Genomic DNA, 21,068 nt, shown 5'->3' on the forward strand with positions numbered 1-21,068 from the left:
CTGGCATCAAAAGCACATTTTTCACCCAGAGAGCTGCCACTCAATTGTTTTGTTTCTTCTGTAAACCTCACTGATGGCAGATATAGATAACAACAGAGATGAAGATAAAAATAGAGATACAGTTTGTGATAGAGACGTAGATAAGATAGGAACAAAGATAGAGTTAGTGATAGCAAAGGAGATAAAGACTTCGTGATAGAGATATAAACTGCAAGTTAGACATTGAGGCTTTTGGCGATGAGGGGGCTCAGTTGGGTGGTTGTGTCACATCTGCCCAGAGGTGGGAAAGTACAGACATTCTCTACTTAGGTAGAAGTACAGACACTAGTGTTGAAAAATACTCAGTAGAAGTTGAAGTAGTGAAAAAGTACAGTCACTGAAATGAAGAAAGTAAAAAGTTGCTCTCCGGATGATGTTTCTGCCAGCTGTTTTTGTGCAATGCTACCTGAACCTTGTTCTATATTAATGTAATAATAAAATAATATTGAGATCACAAACTTTACTTCTGTTTAAAATTTAATTTTAATGAATGCACTCAGTTTGAATCAGAAAATGAGCAAAGAAAAAGAAGAAAATTAAAAAGAATTTCTGTTGCCCACATTGTAGAGAGGCGCCTTACCCAATATCTGATCTTTAATGTAATCCTTAAATTTCTAGTTCACAAACAAGACTGAGCAGTCCCTACCTTTAAATATAACCTCTCTTCTTCCTCTCCTATCCTGTCTTTTTTTAATCGTTCTTCATCAATTAGTGACGTTAGGTGTCTTTCTTTTGTCTCCCTGTGAAATACAGCAGCTGGACCTTAGGCTAGCAACACACTGTGAGATAAACTGCAGTTTGTGTGTTTGGTGATGTTTGTTGAGCTGATAAAAGTGCTGCATTTGAAATTAACTGCTATTTTAAAAAACATTATCCCCTTATCCTCGCTCCTCTTTTGCAGCGCTAGCTAGATGACGAAGCACAGCAACCGCAACTTATGGACACTTGGACACTCGTTCTGATGTTGCCCCTGCAAGTTTTACAAGTTATAATAGCACCCTAGTTTTCACACAGTCATACTCACCTATGGGCTGAAAATGTGGTCATAAATATTTTGTACTTGTAAAAAAGATTTGTATGTGTAAAAAAGATTTGTATGTGTAAAAAAGATTTGTGTGTGCGTAAAAAAGATTTGTATGTGTAAAAAGAATTTGTGTGTGCGTAAAAAAGATTTGTATGTGTAAAAAAGATTTGTGTGTGCGTAAAAAAGATTTGTATGTGTAAAAAAGATTTGTGTGTGCGTAAAAAAGATTTGTGTGTACGTAAAAAAGATTTGTGTGTGCGTAAAAAAGATTTGTATGTGTAAAAAGAATTTGTGTGTGCGTAAAAAAGATTTGTATGTGTAAAAAAGATTTGTGTGTGCGTAAAAAAGATTTGTGTGTGGACTTAGAAAAAAAAACCCTGCAAGTTACAAGTACGAATTTTGACCCTATTTTTCTTCCTTTCATCTGATTGGTCAATGTCATGTCAATCACAAATGTAACAATCCAATCAGAGAACAGATGGGTTTGGCTGTCGGAGGGGCGCTTTTTTGAACTGCAGGTCCTTGAAGGGTGATACAGTTTGAAGCTGGAGGATCTCTATATAAATATCCGATAGCAGCTAGGTCCCCTAACTTTCAGTAGCTGTTGAAAGGAAAAAGTACCATTATCTTAAAATACCATTATTACTTTAGGATTAGTTTAACACAAAGTCAGGGCTGACCCAGGACCATTGCTGTGAGTCACAGTGGGCAGCATAAAAGTCCTTTCACATCAGACGCAGGATGTGCTGCTAATGCTAACTGCTAACTAAAAGCAAAGGATCCAGAATTTGTTACGCTGGCTGCTGGGCTCTGTGGGTTTTTGCAGCAGCTCTACCTGTACTAGATGCACCTGCTCCTTGTCTTTTCTATCTCTGACTTTATGTCCTCTACAAGAGTTTCTGTTTTTTTTGCTGGTTCTTCAAATGTTCAATAAAAACATGTATGCTAATTCATAACGAAGAAAGCTTTGTAATGAAGACTGTCATTTCCAAAACACTGCCCGCCTCCACCCCGCGGTCCGCAGCGCTGTTGAAAAGGCTGTGGAAGTCCCTATATTAAACACGTAGACCTGTGACACAAAAATCACCAAACTCGGACGACCACAGACTGTTTTCCTTCGTGGTGATGAAGGAAAACGCTGGGTTGGCATGTAAAAGGGCATTTATTCCCTTCAAAGACCTGCAGTTCAAAAAAAGCGCCCCTCCAACAGCCAAACCCATCTGTTCTCTGATTGGATTGTTACATTTGTGATTGACATGACATTGACCAATCAGATGAAAGGAAGAAAAATAGGGTCAAAATTCGTACTTGTAACTTGCAGGGGTTTTTTTTCTAAGTCCACACACAAATCTTTTTTACGCACACACAAATCTTTTTTACACATACAAATCTTTTTTACGCACACACAAATTCTTTTTACACATACAAATCTTTTTTACGCACACACAAATCTTTTTTACACATACAAATCTTTTTTACGCACACACAAATCTTTTTTACACATACAAATCTTTTTTACACATACAAATCTTTTTTACAAGTACAAAATATTTATGACCACATTTTGAGCCCATACTCACCCTGTGCACTTTACACACTCACCAACACACCCACGTAGCGCTTTCAACACTGTGCGGGGGCGGGGTCTTCCATGTTTCACAAACCTTGCCCTGGACTGTCTTTTCATTATTACTTCCCCTTCCCTTTCTTTTTCTGTCAGCTAAGATATTTTCATACTATACTATATTACACACAATGTTATAACTAAAATAACCTGAATACCGGAAAAAACACTAAAAAAAGGTGATTAAATAAACATAAAAGAAATACGTGAACAAGAGAGAATTTATAGAGCTGATCTTGGAAAAGCAAAATTGGTGTGAATTTTTGTATTGATGGACTTTTCTTAACTTCATCTGTACAGGTGTTCCACACACTAACTTATTACATCATTAAACTGCTCATTAGTATAACATTCACATTGCTGATCATCTTTATGGGTGTAGAAATTATTTTCAGGGTCTATATCATTTTCCAAGACCCATAGTCTGTGATCAGTATACTAAAAGGGTTTTAGTCCCAAATCATGTATATACAATGATTATTTATAGGGAAGGTTGGTTCTCACTTTACTAAGAAAAGTTATTATCATCATATTTTGTCATGTTATATGATTCTTATGTATAGTTGGTTGTTAAGAATTCCTAATGGAGAATTATAATTTTCATTTAACCCTTCATAGTTCATTTCTAATATTTATCCAGATCTGAAACTAATTTAATGACCACAACTTTTTGTTCTTCTGGAGTTCCTTTGAGTTTGATGTAGATGTTGATTGAACCGTTTTTAGTCTTCTTAGTATTCCTGCTTGTCATGCTATGTCTGCATTTTTCTTTGTCAGATGCTCGTTTATGTAGACACTGGTTCCTCACAGCTTCTTAGCGTGTCCTTTTTGATTTTCTATTCACAAAGCCTATTATTATAGATGGTTTTACTCTATTACTTTTTGAAGGCAGAGAATGGCAAACCTCAGTGTCTTTACTATTAATAGTTATTCACTTGCCATTGAAGAAATTGACAGTTTGTTGCTCCAAAGAGTCGACGTCAGCTTCAGTAGGCTCAGTGACTTCCTGTGCCACTACAGCTCTAGCATACGTTCTGTGTTTGGTCTCCAGTCCACTTACTATTAAGCCATTCATACAGGTATACTGCTCTAGATCATCCACTTGGGAATCAAAGAGGGCTTTTTTTTTTTTTTTATCCTTTTCTTCATTTAGTTTTTGCAGTTCTTTAATCTGTTCCATCATATCCAATAGCAACTTCTGTTGGTTAGAGGTATTAGAAAGCTCTCCTGACATCTAAGGAGGTAGACCAAGTCATCTGCTGATTGGAAGGTTGGTGGTTCAATCCTTGGCAGTGTGGATGCCAGATATCCCTGGACAATATATTAATCCCAAATTACTCTAACATGCATCCATCAGAGTATGAATGTGTGCAAGTGTTAGGTAGAAAGCACTTACACAGCATAGAAGAAAGTGCTTGTGTAAATGGATGAATGTGGCATGTTAAGAATGTTAAGCACTTTGAGTGTTCTGGGAAAGTAGAAAAGCACTGTGTAAGAATCAGTCCATTTACCATTTAGTAGGCACTTTTACCAGCCATAGTCGGTATCTTTTATGCAAAAACTGGCTATGGTACTACTGAAGTTTCATTCTGTTCCGCCTGCAGGCTAATAAGGAAGCCTGGTCTTGGGCTATTGGAGCCTGGCCGTGGCCTGGTGGCGGGCCTGGTAGCTGCTGGAGAGTCCTGGGCCTAGTAGTGCTGGAGAATTCTGGGCCTGTTGGCTGCTGGTGAATCTTGAATAACATGTCTTGACTTACCGAATTGGCTAACCAGTTCATTTGAATCCTTTCAGAGGTTATCTGAGTCATCAGTAATATGACAACAGTAATATGCTGAAGAATATTTTCCGTTCATTTCAGTTTTAATGCTGCCTTCAGAGATGAGCACCAACAACAAAATGATTTCAACCCAGTTTCAGTATCATTTGAACTGAACTGGTAAACACAGAAACGGTACAGTTTAATGCACTTTTAGCAAATATAATTAACTGAATAAATCAACAGGGTAACTGAAGAAAGAAATCAAACCTTAAATTGATGTGTGTTTGAATTCAACTTAAAATGCTTTTATTTCCCCTTCTAGAAATTGTAATGCCTAAAAAAGTCAGAGCAATACATGGTACAATCAATGAATGTGCTCTTTTGAGCTTTCACCTTTGTACTCTAATGTCCACCTAATGTCTTGACAGCTCTAATCTGACTCTCCTTCCACAATATTAAGGAAAATCCGTACTTTCACTTCCTGAAACATGATTATAGGTTGAAAATATGCCAAAGTTATTTCTGCTGCCCACTACAAAGGGCAACAAATATGATTTTGGTTTTGGAAAGGGGTAAAATTACTGAATTTCTGAAGTGCTGCTAAAAGGAAAAGTTAAGGGTTTCAAAGTGAAGATATCAATTTGATTTTTAGCAACAAAAAAAATCATAATATCTCCAAAAAAATCACATATCCTTCTCTGTTGACATAATGTGGAAGCTGCAACTCCTGTCATTTTGAAAAGAGATTACATGCGGCCTCAATTGAAAGCCCGAGATTTCAGATGACGGTTCAGTTGGACTCTTCCACGGGCGAGAAAAATGATAGCGATGGTGAAGAGTTACCTACCTAATGAATTAGTTTGGGACTATCGCACAGAACTTCTTTTTCAACAGATCCTTTTTTCTGACTGTGTACAGAATTTGTCATTTCCATAACAGAGAGAATTAAGAGAGCTTCTCAAAATGAACAATGGACTCTTCCAATATGACAAACCACTTTATGACTTTAATTTGAAGTAAGCTGAAGATTTGCATTATCATTTATTGTCTTAAGAAAACTATCATATAAAATCAGGAAAAGAGATAAAGGAGTGTCTGACTCGACTCAGTCATTACAAATGCAAAGAACCATAAAATGATGTAACAAACAAAAAAAAGTGCAAAAAGTGAAACATCAGAATGGGGCTGAAGATAGAAATATGTAAATTAAAGTAAGAAAATGCACCGGTTTCATTCAAAGAAGGTCTGGCACAACAGTAAAAGTCACTGAAGCAATAAGGACAATGTATCCAGCATGTAAAGCTCTATTCTGTACATATATACAATGTTGCCAATACTGGAACGTTTGCTCCACATCATTTTATAAGATTCAATTATCAATGACGACATGTGAATATGGAAAATGCTCCGTATTGGTATACATTTGATTGAAGGATTTCTATTTCATCTAAGACTAGAACATTCTGTATTGCCATCTTTGGTTTGTTTGTGTTGCAGTATGCTATTTTTGCATGTTTGTGTCAGCTTGCTGTTACAGGATGCTGCAAACAGCAGGTTCAGTTAAATGCACCAGCAAGTTTCACTGAGCCTGAGCAGAAGAAGGACGAGCATTACATAGTCTCAAAAACACTGGAGATAAGTTTTGAACCTTTGCATCTGAAATGTTATGATAAAAATGAAGTATTCCCTTGTAAGTCATTGGATCTAAAGGTGTAAACACAAACTCTGTAGTGAAAAACACTGCAGTATGTGTCAAATACAAGTGGTCAAATGAACAAAAAAACAATAACAAGATATGGTCTGCAGTAATAACACGTGAAAACTGCATGTTAAACAAGTTACAACTGCCCTCAAACTTCTACAGTTTAAAAGTGGAGGTGATTTCAGAGCCCCTGGACATAACTGAGCTTCTCCTGAATGAGCTGTCTGACAAATCTCTGCTGTAACCAGGCACCAACTTTTTCAGCAGCTGCAAGGCTCGTCTCATAAACTTCTCTCCCACAAAAGCATATATGATGGGGTTCAGACAGCAGTGAGTGTAAGCTAAGCTCTCAGTTACTGCCACTGACAGCCTTATATTTTTGTCCCAGATGGGATCACGTGGGATTTTCCCTCTTTCCTGAAGAAACTTCAAGAAACGGGAAATGTTATATGGAGCCCAGAGCAAAAAAAACGCCACAACTATACAGATGATCAACTTGACGATGCGGTGCCTCTTTGCTGTCCTCATGCTCATCAGTGTGGGGATGATCCTGGAGTAGCAACCTACCATCAACAGCAAAGGAATCACGAGACCCAGCACATTTGTGGTGAACAGGTTGTAACGCTCCCAGACTTTGTTGTGATAGTTACATCCAGTCTTCTGAGACTTTTCCTTTATTTCCCGTGTGAAGATAAAATCTGGCAGAGAGACAAACAAGCTGACCATCCAAACGAGCACGGTCAGAATGATGGCTGCCCTCATTGTGCGAAAACGTGCCACCCTGTGAGCGTGCACGATGATCATGTAGCGGTCCAGCGTCATGACAACCATGAAGAAGATGCTGCTGAAGAAGCCAGTCTGGTGAGAGCCAGACAACAAACAGCACATGAAGTCTCCAAAAGTCCACTGGCCGACCCTGGCATAGTGAGAGTAGAACGGCAGCGTGAAGACGAAGAGGAGGTCAGAGAGAGCCAGGTTGAAGAGGCAGATGTCTGTCAGGTTGCTCTGATTGCGATGCTTCACCAGGACACACACCACTAGTCCGTTACCTTTGTGAGAAAAGACACGATAAGTGTACCTGTCACACTGTTACATGTAAAATAAGGATGTCTGTTTTTGTGTTTCTTACATCACTGTTACACACCTACATACAAGACTCTTTCCCCTGAATCCCTTAAAGTCAACAGCTTACGAAATCTATCTCTGTCCCAAGAAAGTGAGGACATGTTCTCACAGCAAACATACAACAGGACACACCTACCTATGAAGCCCAGGATGAAAACCAAACTATAGAGAGTGGCAAGAAACACTTGACTGAAATCTTGAATATCATTTAAGTTGATAGGAGCATAATCTTGTGTGACACCTTCGTCATAGTAACTCGTATAATTGTATGTGTCATTTTCTGTGGCATTCTCGTCTGGAGAGAGAGAGAGAGAGAGACAGAGCTGTTATTAGTAGTAGTAGCTGTAGTATAGTAGTAGTATTTCAACACAGACCATGAATATTAATGTACAATGGATATAGCACCTGTCTACAACGCTGCATTCAAACACTTTGAGTGCTCACAGCATTAAATGTTAATAATGAAGTTTCAATCATTTTCATTGAAACACAGGAAAAAGTTCAAAAGTTACTGTTGCTGATTACTGTTTGTGAAAATGATTTTCCTTTGTTATGTATGTTTAGGCCCTCAAAGTCAGTTGATAATGAGGATTATTTTGCCACCTGCTGGTAGTTACAGGTACTTCTGTCAAGCCACCGTTCGTCACTTTTCACCGGATGCTTCTGCTTTATGAAAAACAAGATTTAAACTTCCTTTATACTGTCTATGATTTAAACCAAATCAGCTACAATAAAAACAGGTGATATGAGGCTAAAAGCCAATAAGCCCGGTCTAAATGTGTACTATTAGAACCCTGGGGCACTGAAAATTATTATTTCATTTCGTCCATTTCTTTATGTTATAATCATTTTTACAAAAGCTAAATTATCCATGTAATGAGATTATTTAAGATTAGCAACATAATTTTAAAATATTATTTTTTATTATATTGTCTAACTTAACAGACATGTTTGTAGATGACAGCAAAAGGTCACCTTCACAGACATTGTGGTTATACACATATTTTGTACACTTTTGTGAAGACTTTTGAAGAATATAGAAATAGAACTATCAAATAGAAATAAAAAGATAATATTTTACAGTATTATTGGTTTTAGATCTCTACAGGAATGCGCACAGCCTTAGACATTAAACATAATAACATGGATATATTTAAAAGAAAATATTAAAATATTACACTGCAAAAGTACCAATTTCTGGATTACTCATTAAATGTATTCACCTGACATAGTGATATCTCAATGATGGCTCTTCCAGCCAGGTAGAGTCAGGAATGGCACTTCAAGGCTCCCCCCTTTTTGTTTTTCGTTCTTAATGATGTGATGCCTTTATTCTGCAGAGATGAACTAACGCCCAAATAGTTAGCAGTCTGATAATGAGCAGTAAAAAAAACCAGAAGAGCAGATGTTGCTTCCTGTATGTCCTGTAAGTAAGATCTTTATCTTGTCTAGATGTCTGCTAGACATCAAGAATGCCAAAAATAATTCAAAGAGCAGAATGGCATGTGGTTACACCCCTTCACACCTCTAAAACTGAATGCTGGCTTTTAAAAAACAATTAAAACCCTTCATGATTTTTGCATGTAGGTTTACACCATATTTATTTTTCCTTCTACTTAAACTTATTTAGAAAATGCACTATTTTTCAAATAATTTTCAATATGAATACATCTTTCATTTTAACAGCATAATTTCACTCACATCTGAAAGGGCGAGTGATAATTTCTGCAATTAATATTTTGGTCTTTGCTTTGTTACATTTCACATCACAAGTTGCAGCTTTGATTAAGAAATGTGCTTGACTGATATTAGTAATTGTTCAAAGACTTCTATTCAGAGTCAAATGCAATATTACTATAAACTGGTGTTTCTATATCTATCTTGATGTCTTCCTTTTCTCGTCATCATTTTCTCTTCTTGTTGTCATTGTGGTGCATCTCCATGACATAGACCCCACATACCCGTTTTTACATACTTATTGCTGCACAACCCACTTACTCTATGAGAGATGATTGATTCTTGGAAAACACGTATGTGTGGTCTACTGCCACCTCTTGTGGTGGAAAATTAGAAAAGTGGTGCACATTTCAAAAGTTTGAATTCTTTGGTAGAATTTCAGTGACGCATAATCAAACCACATGGTCATTTTCTGAGATGGCTGTCTGGGGGGGGGGGGGGGGGGGGGGTTACCGGTAGATGAATCAACAGGGAATAAGTGTGTGACATCCTGGTTAGCAGCTCACTGACCAGTTATGGCACTGCCACAGTGCCTCAGATTGCTAAATCTGGTTGTATCTCTGTGTTTAACAGCCACTGCTGGTGATCTCATCATTTCTGACTATATCTGTTACATTACAATGACTTGATTTCCTAAAGACAAAGTTCACCTGGTGCAGACCAGACAAGCAATTTATCACGTAATGTTTGTCTTAAAAACACAACTGGAGAAAAAAGTAAGTAAATGCAGATTTTCTTTCAAGTACCATAAACCCATACATCATTTATCCTGCACGTTTGCTGCTTCTTCACCTTAAGTTTTTCTTTGTGTTTAAACTCGCGTTTGGGGATGCAGTGACAACCATTGCTGAGTTTGAAAATAGTTTTCATTCATATTTTCTGAATGTTTCAAAAACATACTGTGCATGTAAATACAAAATCCCCAAATTATTTTACTCTTACATGGAAGAAAAGATTATTTCTGAACTCTTTTTTTCAAAGAATGTCAATAATATACATAGTTAGCAGTCATCTTGCACCCAGGTTGTTTTACTTTATAAGCATTACATTTTTCTGTTTCTGTTGCTCTTGCTGATGTATAATTTAAACATAGCATTAAAAAAAATAGCACTATATTTTTAAAATTTTGTAATTTTTCTTTGTATTTGAATTACATATTGAGTTTTAATGCTTTTCAAAATATTGAATTGTGTTTTTAGGGTGTTTCTGCTTACCCTGCAACTTACTTACTTTGATTTTACAAAAATAGACTGTTTGTCAAATATACTTCTCATATAACATCTGCAAAAAGCATTCAGCTCATGAGGAATTACACAGCTCACCTTTACTTCAACTTCAGTTGAAAATAAGTCACAGCTGATGAAATCTTTGTTATACTGTAGTTGGTCTTCCACTAATGGTCCCCTATAACAGACAACACTAATGTTCTATGGTGGCAAACAGTTAAGAATCAAATAAATAAATTAGGAACTGTCTCACATCATATCTTGTCTTTTTTTTAATGTCTTTTTTCATGACTACGTAAGGAATTTGTCTTTACAGTTACACAGGGAAATATAGGAGATCATGCTCAATACACACTATTATTCTCAAAATATGCAATATCAGTGACTGTCTTAAGGAAACTACCATGTAAAATCAGGATGAGAGATGAGTATTGCAGAATGTAATCACTTTCACTGGTAAAGAAATTGCAAAGCCAAGGAATCAAAATCAAATAAAACAACAGCAACCAAAAAAAGCATAACAAATGTGTACATTAAAGTAAGATAATATACATATTTAGTATAACCTCTGAAATACCTGCAATAATCACTGAAGCAAAAAAAGAAAATCTAATATATAAAACTCTATACTGCATACTGTACATGCGTATACAAAATTGACACAAAAATACACACTGGAAAGGTTGTTCCTTATCATTTGTCAAATACCATAAATGATGTCAGAAGAAACGTGAAAATGTACTTTTAACACCTAGCACTGTATTTGCATACATTTGAATGAAACGCTTTATGCACACAAGTATAAAATGTTCCATTATGCCTTGTTTTCTTTTTCGATATGTTTATCCTACATGGCTGTTGAATAAAAACATGCATGAAGAAAATTGTTTCATTTTACACCATCAGCAAAAAAAACTCATTACATAGTTTAGAAAGGACTTGAGAATCTGTAAAGCAGACAGCAGTGCTAGCAGGTTACAATCATTTCAGAAGTAATGAGACTTTAAATCTGAAATCTTACAGTCAAAACAATACTGAAAATTCAACATGGTGAGACACAGGTGAAGAAAACTGCTATGTGGCAAGTAGGAGTGACCAAATTAACAAAACAAATCACTGAAACATGAATAAGATATGGTCTGCAGTAATAACAGGGTAAAACATTCATGTCAAACAATCTGCCCTACACCTTCTACATGACATAAGTGGAGGTGACTTCAGAGGACTTGGAAATAACTGAGCTTCTCCTGAATGAGCTGTCTGGAAGATTCCTGATGCCAGGCACAAAATTTTTCAGCAGCTTCAAGGCCCTTCTCATAAACTTCTGTCCCACAAATGCATATATGATGGGATTCATGGAGCAGTGAGTGTAAGCAAACGCCTCAGTTACTGCCACTGACAGCCTTACATTTTTGTCCCAGATGGGATCACGTGGGATTTTCCCTCTTTCCTGAAGAAACTTCAAGAAACGGGAAATGTTATATGGAGCCCAGAGCAAGAAGAATGCAACCACTATGCAGATGATCAGCTTGACAATGCGGTGCTTCTTTGCGGTCCTCATGTTTACCAGTGTGGGGATGATCCTGGAGTAGCAACCTACCATCACCAGCAAGGGAATCACGAGACCCAGCACATTTGTGGTGAACAGGTTGTAACGTTCCCAGACTTTCCTCTCCTCGGGATAGTTACATCCAATCTTCTGAGACTCTTCCTTTGTTTCCTGTGTGAAGATAAAATTTGGCAGAGAGACAAACAAGCTCAGCATCCAAACGAGCACGGTCAGAATGATGGCTGCCCTCTTTGTACGATAACGTGCCACCCTGTGAGCGTGCACGATGATTACATAACGGTCCAGCGTCATGACAACCATGAAGAAGATGCTGCTGAAGAAGCCAGTCTGGTGAGAGCCGGACAACAAACGGCACATGAAGTCTCCAAAAGTCCACTGGCCGACCCTGGCATAGTGAGAGTAGAAAGGCAGCGTGAAGACGAAGAGGAGGTCAGAGAGAGCCAGGTTGAAGAGGCAGATGTCTGTCAAGTTGCTCTGATTGCGGTACTTCACCACGACATACACCACTAGTCCGTTACCTTTGGCAGAAAAAAAGAGTCAAGAATTGTATACCTTTGACACTTTCCCTCCAATGTGTAAACACAACTGTCATTCCCATAGTAGAAGACACACCTACCTATGAAGCCCAAGGCAAAAACCAAACTATAGAGAGTGGATAGAAACACTTGGCTGAAGACCTGTACACCACTGAAACTGGTAGGAGCGTAGTCACCTAAATCATTTTCATATTCCTCGTAACTGTACAGTGTGGTCTGTTCTGTAAAGAGAGTTATTATAATTGTTTTATTAGTAGTAGTAGTAGTAGTCTTATTTTATGTTATTATTATTTTCAACCATACTACAAAAATTAACCATCCAAATTAGGTTATATTATCACACATTATCAAGCATTTTAATTTAAAAACAACAACAACAAAACTGGTGAAAAAAGTTGCAATGTAAGTTGAAGACCACTGTTGCTGTCACGTCACTTTTTTTGAAAGGAGGTTTTTTTTCTATTTCTAAAAAAAAAAGAAAAATACAAATAGTAATCAGTTCAGCTCTGTTGTATTAGGTTTAAGTCAAGTGATAACGGAGATTATTGAGCCACCTGCTGGTTATTACAAGTACTCCAATTGTGGAAATGTGAACAGAGTTTAAACTTTTGTTTGCCATTGTAGCTGATTTTAAGCCAGATCACATTAAGCTAAAAGCACAAATACCACCATAAACCCATAAACCTTAAACCACTAACCTTTCATTATGGTCTTTTTCTTTATCTTAGCATTTTGTCTTACATGGACATTTTAATTAATGGATTATTTAATATGATTAGCATCATTTTATAATAATATTTTTTTTTACATGTCTCAATCAGCAGATGGATGTTTGCAGATCACAGCAAATGTAAAAGGTTTATTAAGGTGAACTTCAAAGATATCGCAGCAGTGCATTTATTTCTTACACTTTTACAAACAATTTTTCGAGCACAGTAGTCTCAAATAAAATGTTATCTAGATCAAATATGGAAAGAGAAAAAAATAAGTATTTGCCATATTACAGCATTTGAATTTAAATTCTTAAAGCAATGCATACAGACTTACCATTACACATTATAACACAAAAAAAATTCCAAAATCCAAATTCGGGATTAATGTTAAAATATATTCACCTGACATAGTGATATCTCAGTGATGGCTAATCCAACCAAGTAGAGTCAGGAATTACGTGTCAAGGCTCGTTTTTTCCCCCTCTGTTGTTGATGCGACAATAGCTTTAGATGTGGAGAGATAAATAACAGTCTTAATGCTGCAGTCTGATAATGAGTAGTACTGAAGCAGAAGTGCAGATGTCGTTTCCTGTACGTCCTTGAGTGAGATCTTTATCAGTGTAAACTCTGAGCTTACCATCTAGACACCCAAAAATAATTCAAGAACAGCACAGCATATGGTTACACACATTTTCACACCTTTAGAAAACAGCAGTTAGTTTTTGCTTAAGGCCCAAACAGTTTGTCATTAACGTTTTAAAATGCAGATTGCTATTCGTGTTTTCCAGCTTCATAAAATGTTACTCTTTTTAAAGTTCCTTAAAGTTAAGGTAATTATTTATCAGACAGGTTTGCAGTATCTGGTTATCTTTTGGTTTGCCACATTTCCTGTCACATTTTGTAGCTTAGAATAAGAAATGTGCACGCATTAAATATTAGCATTTGTTCAAGACTTCTATCCAGAGTTAGCTTTAAGAGTTTTCTCTTAAAAAAATAAATAAATTAAAATTAATTTTAAAAAGTTTTTATTTAGCCCTGCGACAGACTGGCGACCTGTCCAGGGTGGACCCTGCCTCTCGCCCTATGACAGCTGGGATAAGCTCCAGCGACCCTGAAAAGGATAAGCGGAAGCGAATGGATGGATGGGTGGGTGGATGAAGTTTTTATTTATTTATTTATTTAATGGGCTGCACTATTAAAAGGCAAATTAGAGATTTTTACAAATTATTCTATTTCAGCTTCCATATATATGTCTCTCTCTTCGTATGTCTTTATTGTCGTTTTGTTTTGATTTTTTGTTTTGTTTTGTTATTAAAATATTAATAATATTAAAATATTTTTTTCCCTTGATCTTGGTTTCGTTGTACGTCTCTGGTGCATATTTATAACTCTTTATGGAGCGATTCTTGCTGTTTTATGCATGGTCTTTATCGTCCTCTTGTGGTGAAAAACTCTGAAAACATGCAACTCGTGCTGTGCAGTTATATAACGTATTTACGCAGTAATAGCTCCACGTCAGGGGTCTATTAAAGCGCGGTTTTCTTCGAGACAAAATCGGCAGCAATGGATAGAGTCATTGAGGTGAATAAAGTTTTCTTTTCGGTGAGGAAGTGAAATTGTTTTTTCCCTAATTGAATCTGGGCAGTGTCATGATGTGTTTTTAAGAAATGGAACGATAGCCTGAATGAAGTTAACTCTAAGCTTAAAAAAAGAAAAAGCTGAGCATAGGTCCAAGAGATAAAAATGCTTTCCACAGTGAGATCAAAGGCATAAAAAGTCAGGACGTGTCATATTGCATGGAATGACAGGACCCAGATGCTGAACAGGGAGATGTTAATACGCAGAAAACGCACCTTTATTTTGGAAGTTGGAAAATCCAAATATGCAGAGTCCAAACAAAATCCAAATGCTGGAAAAAATTGCAAACTGAATCCAAGAAACGGGCAGGCAGCACACAAGTGAGGTTACTGGAGAATACAACAGACGCCACATATAAAACCAAAGACAGACACGCTGGTAAGTGAATACGTGTGCAATCAGGAGGGGGACTGTCACAGGGAAATAACATACAGGAAGTAAAATTTGGGACAAGACACACGAGATACAAGCTAATAGAGTAAAGCTGGGAGTAACCCTGAGGTCAGAAAAGTTCTTAATAATCACAAAATCCAAAACTGCCACAAAAAAAGACAAAGAAAATAAGAACAGGGAACAGGAGAGGCTGGATGACAGGCAATTTGTGTCTGTATTTCAGTCTGCGTTTTTTGTGAAACATTCTGTGTGTGTATTCAAATGTATTTATGCCTAGTATATTGTTACTAACTAACAAACAGACAGACAAACGGATAGATGACATACTTCCTCCCAAACGCTTGATTGCAGGGGAGAGGAGAGAATAGTTGCCACCAAGCATTATTAAATAAGTGTCAACAAGTCTGCTTCCCTTCAGGAACCCCTGCCCACCTTCTACTCAACGTCACAAAGAGGAAGGAAAAAGCAGACAAGGTCATCACACCCATGCAGCCAAAAGTAGATAACAAAAACCGCTATATAGCAGATTCTGGAGAGACACTTATCCTCCAGAATCTGGAGGATTTGGTTTTATCTGTCATTCTTGACAGATAAAACCAGTCGTTTTATTGACTGCGAGTGACTTTGTGAACCTAAAAAAAAGATCTGTAAACCTCATAAATCCATCTTAGTTTTCACAGTGTTCAAACCGTTTTTTTACAGGACTGCTAAGATTATTTAGATAGAAGTGCTCTGAAAATGTTCTTTGTTAGCATGACTGTATCTCAATAACATAAAAAATAGATGAACCTGGTGGAACATTTGCAGCTAATTTTTAGCATAAAGTGTTACTGTTTCCCTCTTTAACTTTTTTTTTTTGTTGTTGTCATTGCTGCATGTAATTCAACCTGAGCTTAAAAAACAAAGCAGCATATGGTAGGCTACCTTGTGTTTGTCCTAGTTTCATTAAAATATGAGGTGTGAGTGATTTGCAACAGCTTGCACTCATGCATTATTCATTTATTTGTTTTAGATATTATAAAATGATGCTAATCATATTAAATAATCCATTAATTAAAATGTCCATGTAAGACAAAACACTGTTTAAATTAACCCTGACAGTGAATATTTATTTAGATCTGTTTATTTGTGATAGGATCCATGTCCACATAGATCTTTTTATATATAATCAGAATATTTAATATTTAATATAAATTCTCTTAAAGCCTTATTGAAGGTCAACTTAAAAGAAATTGTGGTAGTTCCTTCTTTGCAAACCTTGAGCTTTACACATTATAGCACAAACATATTTCCAAAATCATGCAAAACATCACACTGCATATATTTCAAACATTGTCAAAATGTATTCACCTGACTTAGTGATATGACTGGATGACTGGATGTGTAAAGCGCTTTGGGGTTCTTAGGGACTAGTAAAAGCGCTATACAAATACAGGCCATTTACCATTTACCATTCTTGCACAGTGTACCAGGCACTCTTTTCATAATGAACTTCTATCTACTTCTTCTATCTACTTCTCCAATATTAGGGGAGCTCACACACGAGGGTTTACCCTGGTTATTTATATCAACATGTTGGAAACTTGCTTTCTTTTCTATTTCCAGGAAACAAGTTCATCAAATTTTGAGTTTAAAACAGCTTAAAAATAAACCCTGAGATAAACCCTGAGTTCAGCAACTCTCAGTTCAGCAACTCTCAGTTGCTGAACTGAGAGATTTTCTTGGAACAGGAAACTGTTCCAAGAAAAGCTCATCAGAGTAAGTTGAATCAACTCTGAGTAGTAACCCTGACACATGGGTGAGTAGGGAAATAAAGAACCCAGCATTCACCAAGGCAACACCATTTTAATCCAATGGGCAGAGGACATGTTTAATTTTTTAATAATCATGATTATATTTAGATACATATTATAAAGACAATTAAATCTTTATTACTGTAAGTATATGTGGGCGACAGAAACTGATGATAAAAATGTGGAGAAACAGATCAGACAGATCATTGATGGACCTGTGATCTGCCCTCAAGTCTGTTTTTTAGTTAAATAAAAACAGTTTGTGCTACAGTTTATGATTATTCCAGTGTTTGCGTAATTATTTAGTAACATTTTAATCTACTGATGGAATATAGCAGCCTCCCTTTTTTTAAGACAAGAATTTCTTTATTTTTGTTATTAATGGATAAGAAATGCTTAATAAGATTTCAAGGAAACTCTGCTTGAATTTCCCACACTGTAACCATTTCTAATATGATCTAATGTCAGCCTTAACTGATAAATAATGGCTCACTCACACCCATAGTCAGAATTCAGTCATTGTTTCACATTTAACTGAAAAAAAAAAGTTTTTCAAGCGTTAGTTTCAACGGTAAAGGCAAACATGTTTTAAGAAATAGTTGAGCTTTTACAGAGTTATTTCAGTAGTTTGGGGGGGATGATCCGTTTAAATAAAGACTGCAGATCGTGTCGAGAAAAATCAGGCTGTTGTGAATGAATCTGGACAGGATGACCTGCATCTAGGTCTTGATATGATATTAGTTGTGGATTTGTCTTGTTGTGCAAGTCTCAGACCTGGACACAGTTTCCTTATGAGCTGCTTATGAGCTGTCATAGGTACTCTTTTCTTCTGAATGTTTGTCACTCCTTCTCATGAATCGAAGTGATGCTGCTGCTTTATGAAAACTTGACCTAAATCACCATTGCAACTAATATAAGACAAATCATATGAGTCTAAAAGTTCACCAGGCCAGTGTCACTACATACCATCATAAGTGCCTTGAGTCAACTGTTGTTTCCATTTGGTGCAATATGAGTACAATTGAATTGATTAAAAACTAAATTAACCCTGACAGTGAATATTTATTTAGATCTGTTTATTTGTGATAGGATCCATATCCACATAGATCTTTTTTATATATAATCAGAATATTTAATATTTAATATAAATTCTCTAAAAGCCTTATTAAAGGTCAACTTAAAAGAAATTGTGGTAGTTCCTTCTTTGCAAACAATTTCCAATCAGAGTAGTACAAGGATAGAAAAAGAAATTAGGTGACAGTGTTTTGGATTCAGATCCCTACAGCAATGTGTACACCCTTAAGCTTTACACATTATAGCACAAACATATTTCCAAAATCATGCAAAACATCACACTGCATATATTTCAAACATTGTCAAAATGTATTCACCTGACTTAGTGATATCTCACTGATTGCTCTTCAAATTACGTAGAGTCAGCAATTACGCTTCACAGCTCCTCATGTGATGCTTTCAGATGTGTACAGATGAATTATCACTCTTAAAGTCTGCAAGTACAAGGTGTGCAGAAATAGAGATGCCAATAGAGTTTCCTGTTTGTCTAGAAGTGAGAATTACCAAACAAATATCAAGCAAATCTGGCAAACAACACATAACATGTGGTTACACACCTTATTCACACCGTGAGAAAAGGACTGTAGTTTTTCTTTTTTTTTTTCTTTTAGCTTAAAGGCTTAAAGAGTAATTTTTATTGTGGCTATAGGTGGACTTTACTTTAGCCTGTGCATGTCCAGCTTCACTTTCCTTTTTCTTTTTCATCTTGTTCCTCTTCTACTTCCTCTTCTTCCTCTGCTTCATATCATACATTCCACAGAAATATCTTTATAAACAGTTTAGTATAGCCAGTGTACCCACAGAAAGTATACTGTTAACCTAATAAGACCTATAACTTTTATAATGTTTAAAGTAGAGTCGCTGAGTGATTACTGTATGGTCTATGGTGACCTCTTGTGGTGGACAATTTTAACTACATGTCTACGCTTTCTCGTGGCACAAAGCATGCTGGGAGAAAAGGTTTGAATTGTCATTGCAGAATTTAAATAAAGTATTATCATCTAGAAGCTACGACTCAGACTTTGGCGGCTGTAGACCTGACATCAAACAAAATATAACAATAATAATAATACATCAGATAGATAGATAGATAGATAGATAAATGTGTGCGTGTGTGTGTGTTAATTGGAGTTCATATTGCTGTTTGTATACACGCTATGTTGTTGTATTTTGTGTTTTGGTAGTAGGCTATTTCTATACGGTATTCGTACCGACGCTCTCCAGTTGGCGCTGAATGAAGTCCCGATGAGGATGATTGACATTAGATCTGCTGACTAAAGCGGGCTGAAGAGAATCTCGGCAAAGTAAGAGTATGTCGATAACGGAAATCGCTTGGGATTCCTTTCTAAATAAAAGCGTTAATGCTCTTTAAGCGCTACAAGACTGTCCGCACGCGAGGCACAGTATGGAAAATAGCACAGTTATAACGTAGATGTTTTCTGTGGAGCTAATATATATCCCTCATTAGAGTCGCACAAAAACGGCAAGACTTTGAAATGAGCGTTTTTAAAAGGAAAGTTTTAGTTTGAAAGGACATCCCGGTAGTCTTTTTAATGGTTCAGTTGGCTTGACAACTTCGCGAAGGGATACGAAGATTACAACAAGTGGATATGACAAGTTACTCAGTCCGAATGACTCAGTAAGAATGTTCAGCATGGATAGACTATAACTTAAAAATAGTGAGCATGTACGGATTGTTAGGTCGTTGCTAGCCTCCGGGGACACTTTGCAGCCGTTTATGCTTCAGCTCACAGCAGACTGACTCATCTTTGCACACTGTCACTTGTTGTGCACTCTTATACGTTATAGACAGTTTTTCCCTGTTAGAGTTATACTAGAAAATTTGACGACTATAAATTATTGTAAGTATGATGCTAAAACTCGCAGGTGACAACATCATGGGTAGCCACCGAGTCTGAGTAACAGCGCATTTTGGGAGCGAGCCCGGCTAATCTCAAGTTGGAGACAGTCTCAGCAATGAGCGCGTCCTCAAAGCCGCCTTTAGGGTAAGTAGCCCATTTCTAAACAAACACTCGACACACCAGACTATTTACAACTCAGTTGTGTGAGTGTTTTTTCTTCTGATTGTTTACGTAAGTTTCTGGATAATTGTAATAATGTCAGCTGGGAATTCGCCTTGGCTGAATAAGTCTCTAATTTCTAGTCTTACTATGAAAGCCATAACCTACTAATGGGTTCGGTTCTAATGTTCCCGCGATATTATAGGGTGCTATTTGTTATAAGTTTGTTTTCACGGCAATGAACTATTGTAGATAGGCCCGTTGCCCATTCAAGTGTATATGACTGCCCAGTAATAACACACAGCCTATAGTCAGCACCGACAACAGAGAGTGTTCCAGCAGCCCAGTCTGTTTGCCACACACATAGAAAAAACCATGAGCGGCTTAGAAGCACATAATATTTTAACTGTGTCCTTGGTGGTTCATGGAGAGACATTAATGAAGATCTGGTGCTGGAACAGCAATAACTGTGAACTGTACTTTCCAAAGGCTCCTTTTAATTGTGTAGTTTGGGTGGGGCCGCCAGTTGCATATTGAGCCTGCCATTTAAAACCAAACATAAACTAAATGCAACCTGATTATCCTACATGTTATGAGAACTTATATTAGAGCACACTCCAACAGATCATGCCAAGTAACTCCTTATCATCTACTGTACATTTGAATGCTAAAACATGCTATTATTGACGACAGAGTCCACACACTATGATTGCAGGGATTAGTCTTTCACATGTTGTTGTGCTACAAGGGGATAAAAGTAAGTGTTTTCCACCCTAAAAGCAGTATTGCTGATTTATATTTACCAGTCTGTTTGTTTTTGTTGTCCAGGGGTAGAAAGGCAAGATATAAAAGGCCAAATTATAGACTTCATCTGCCTATGTTTTTAATAATATGTCATAATAGTCAGTGTCTGTTTTTTTGTTTTGTATTTTACTGGGTGGTCAGCAAAAGAAAATTAGTGTGCAATGTCCTGGTGAGCTGCTCTGTCCTTCAGCATCATTATGTGGTACTTGGGTGCTAATTATGGTCATACCTGTGTACTTGAGAGCCCCTGTCGTTGACCTTGTCAATTCTGATCTAATTTAGATGAGTCA

The 21,068-nt window shown here is 36.8% G+C and overlaps 3 protein-coding genes across 10 annotated transcripts in view; 1 reads left to right on the top strand and 2 right to left on the bottom strand.

Annotated features, from left to right (window-relative positions):
- Positions 1-4,734: 4,734 nt before the first annotated feature.
- LOC146377315 (C-C chemokine receptor type 2-like) lies at positions 4,735-8,606 on the bottom strand. Its single transcript, XM_084943936.1, has 3 exons — positions 8,497-8,606; positions 7,410-7,568; positions 4,735-7,197 (listed from the first exon to the last, which is right to left on the bottom strand). The coding sequence occupies exons 1-3, from the start codon at positions 8,501-8,503 to the stop codon at positions 6,305-6,307; spliced, it is 1,059 nt and encodes a 352-aa protein (XP_084800062.1). The 5' UTR covers positions 8,504-8,606; the 3' UTR covers positions 4,735-6,304.
- Positions 8,607-10,485: 1,879 nt separating this feature from the next.
- Positions 10,486-18,381, bottom strand: LOC146377316 (C-C chemokine receptor type 3-like). Of its 2 annotated transcripts, none has more exons than XM_084945038.1 (4): positions 18,271-18,381; positions 13,458-13,559; positions 12,423-12,563; positions 10,486-12,324 (listed from the first exon to the last, which is right to left on the bottom strand). In XM_084945038.1, exons 2-4 carry the CDS (start codon positions 13,462-13,464, stop codon positions 11,429-11,431), a joined length of 1,044 nt encoding a protein of 347 aa, XP_084801164.1. In that variant the 5' UTR covers positions 13,465-13,559; positions 18,271-18,381; the 3' UTR covers positions 10,486-11,428. The 2 variants fall into 2 exon arrangements, with proteins under 2 accessions (XP_084801164.1, XP_084801163.1); XM_084945037.1 differs by lacking the exon at positions 18,271-18,381 and adding an exon at positions 14,909-15,219.
- A 1,137-nt stretch (positions 18,382-19,518) lies between these two features.
- cobl (cordon-bleu WH2 repeat protein) overlaps positions 19,519-21,068 on the top strand; it is a 56,391-nt gene continuing 54,841 nt past the window's right edge. For 6 of the 7 annotated variants that reach the window (XM_084942811.1, XM_084942819.1, XM_084942817.1 and 3 more), the window contains exon 1: positions 19,519-19,959. In XM_084942811.1, the coding sequence (XP_084798937.1) occupies positions 19,931-19,959 (29 nt within the window). In that variant the 5' untranslated portion in view covers positions 19,519-19,930. The remainder of the gene's footprint in view (positions 19,960-21,068) is intronic. The other variant, XM_084942812.1, reaches the window with a different exon arrangement.

This window comes from Perissodus microlepis, chromosome 11 (assembly GCF_051167445.1).
Source record: "Perissodus microlepis isolate ML-2025 ecotype Zambia chromosome 11, ASM5116744v1, whole genome shotgun sequence".
Lineage (NCBI taxonomy): Eukaryota > Metazoa > Chordata > Actinopteri > Cichliformes > Cichlidae > Perissodus > Perissodus microlepis.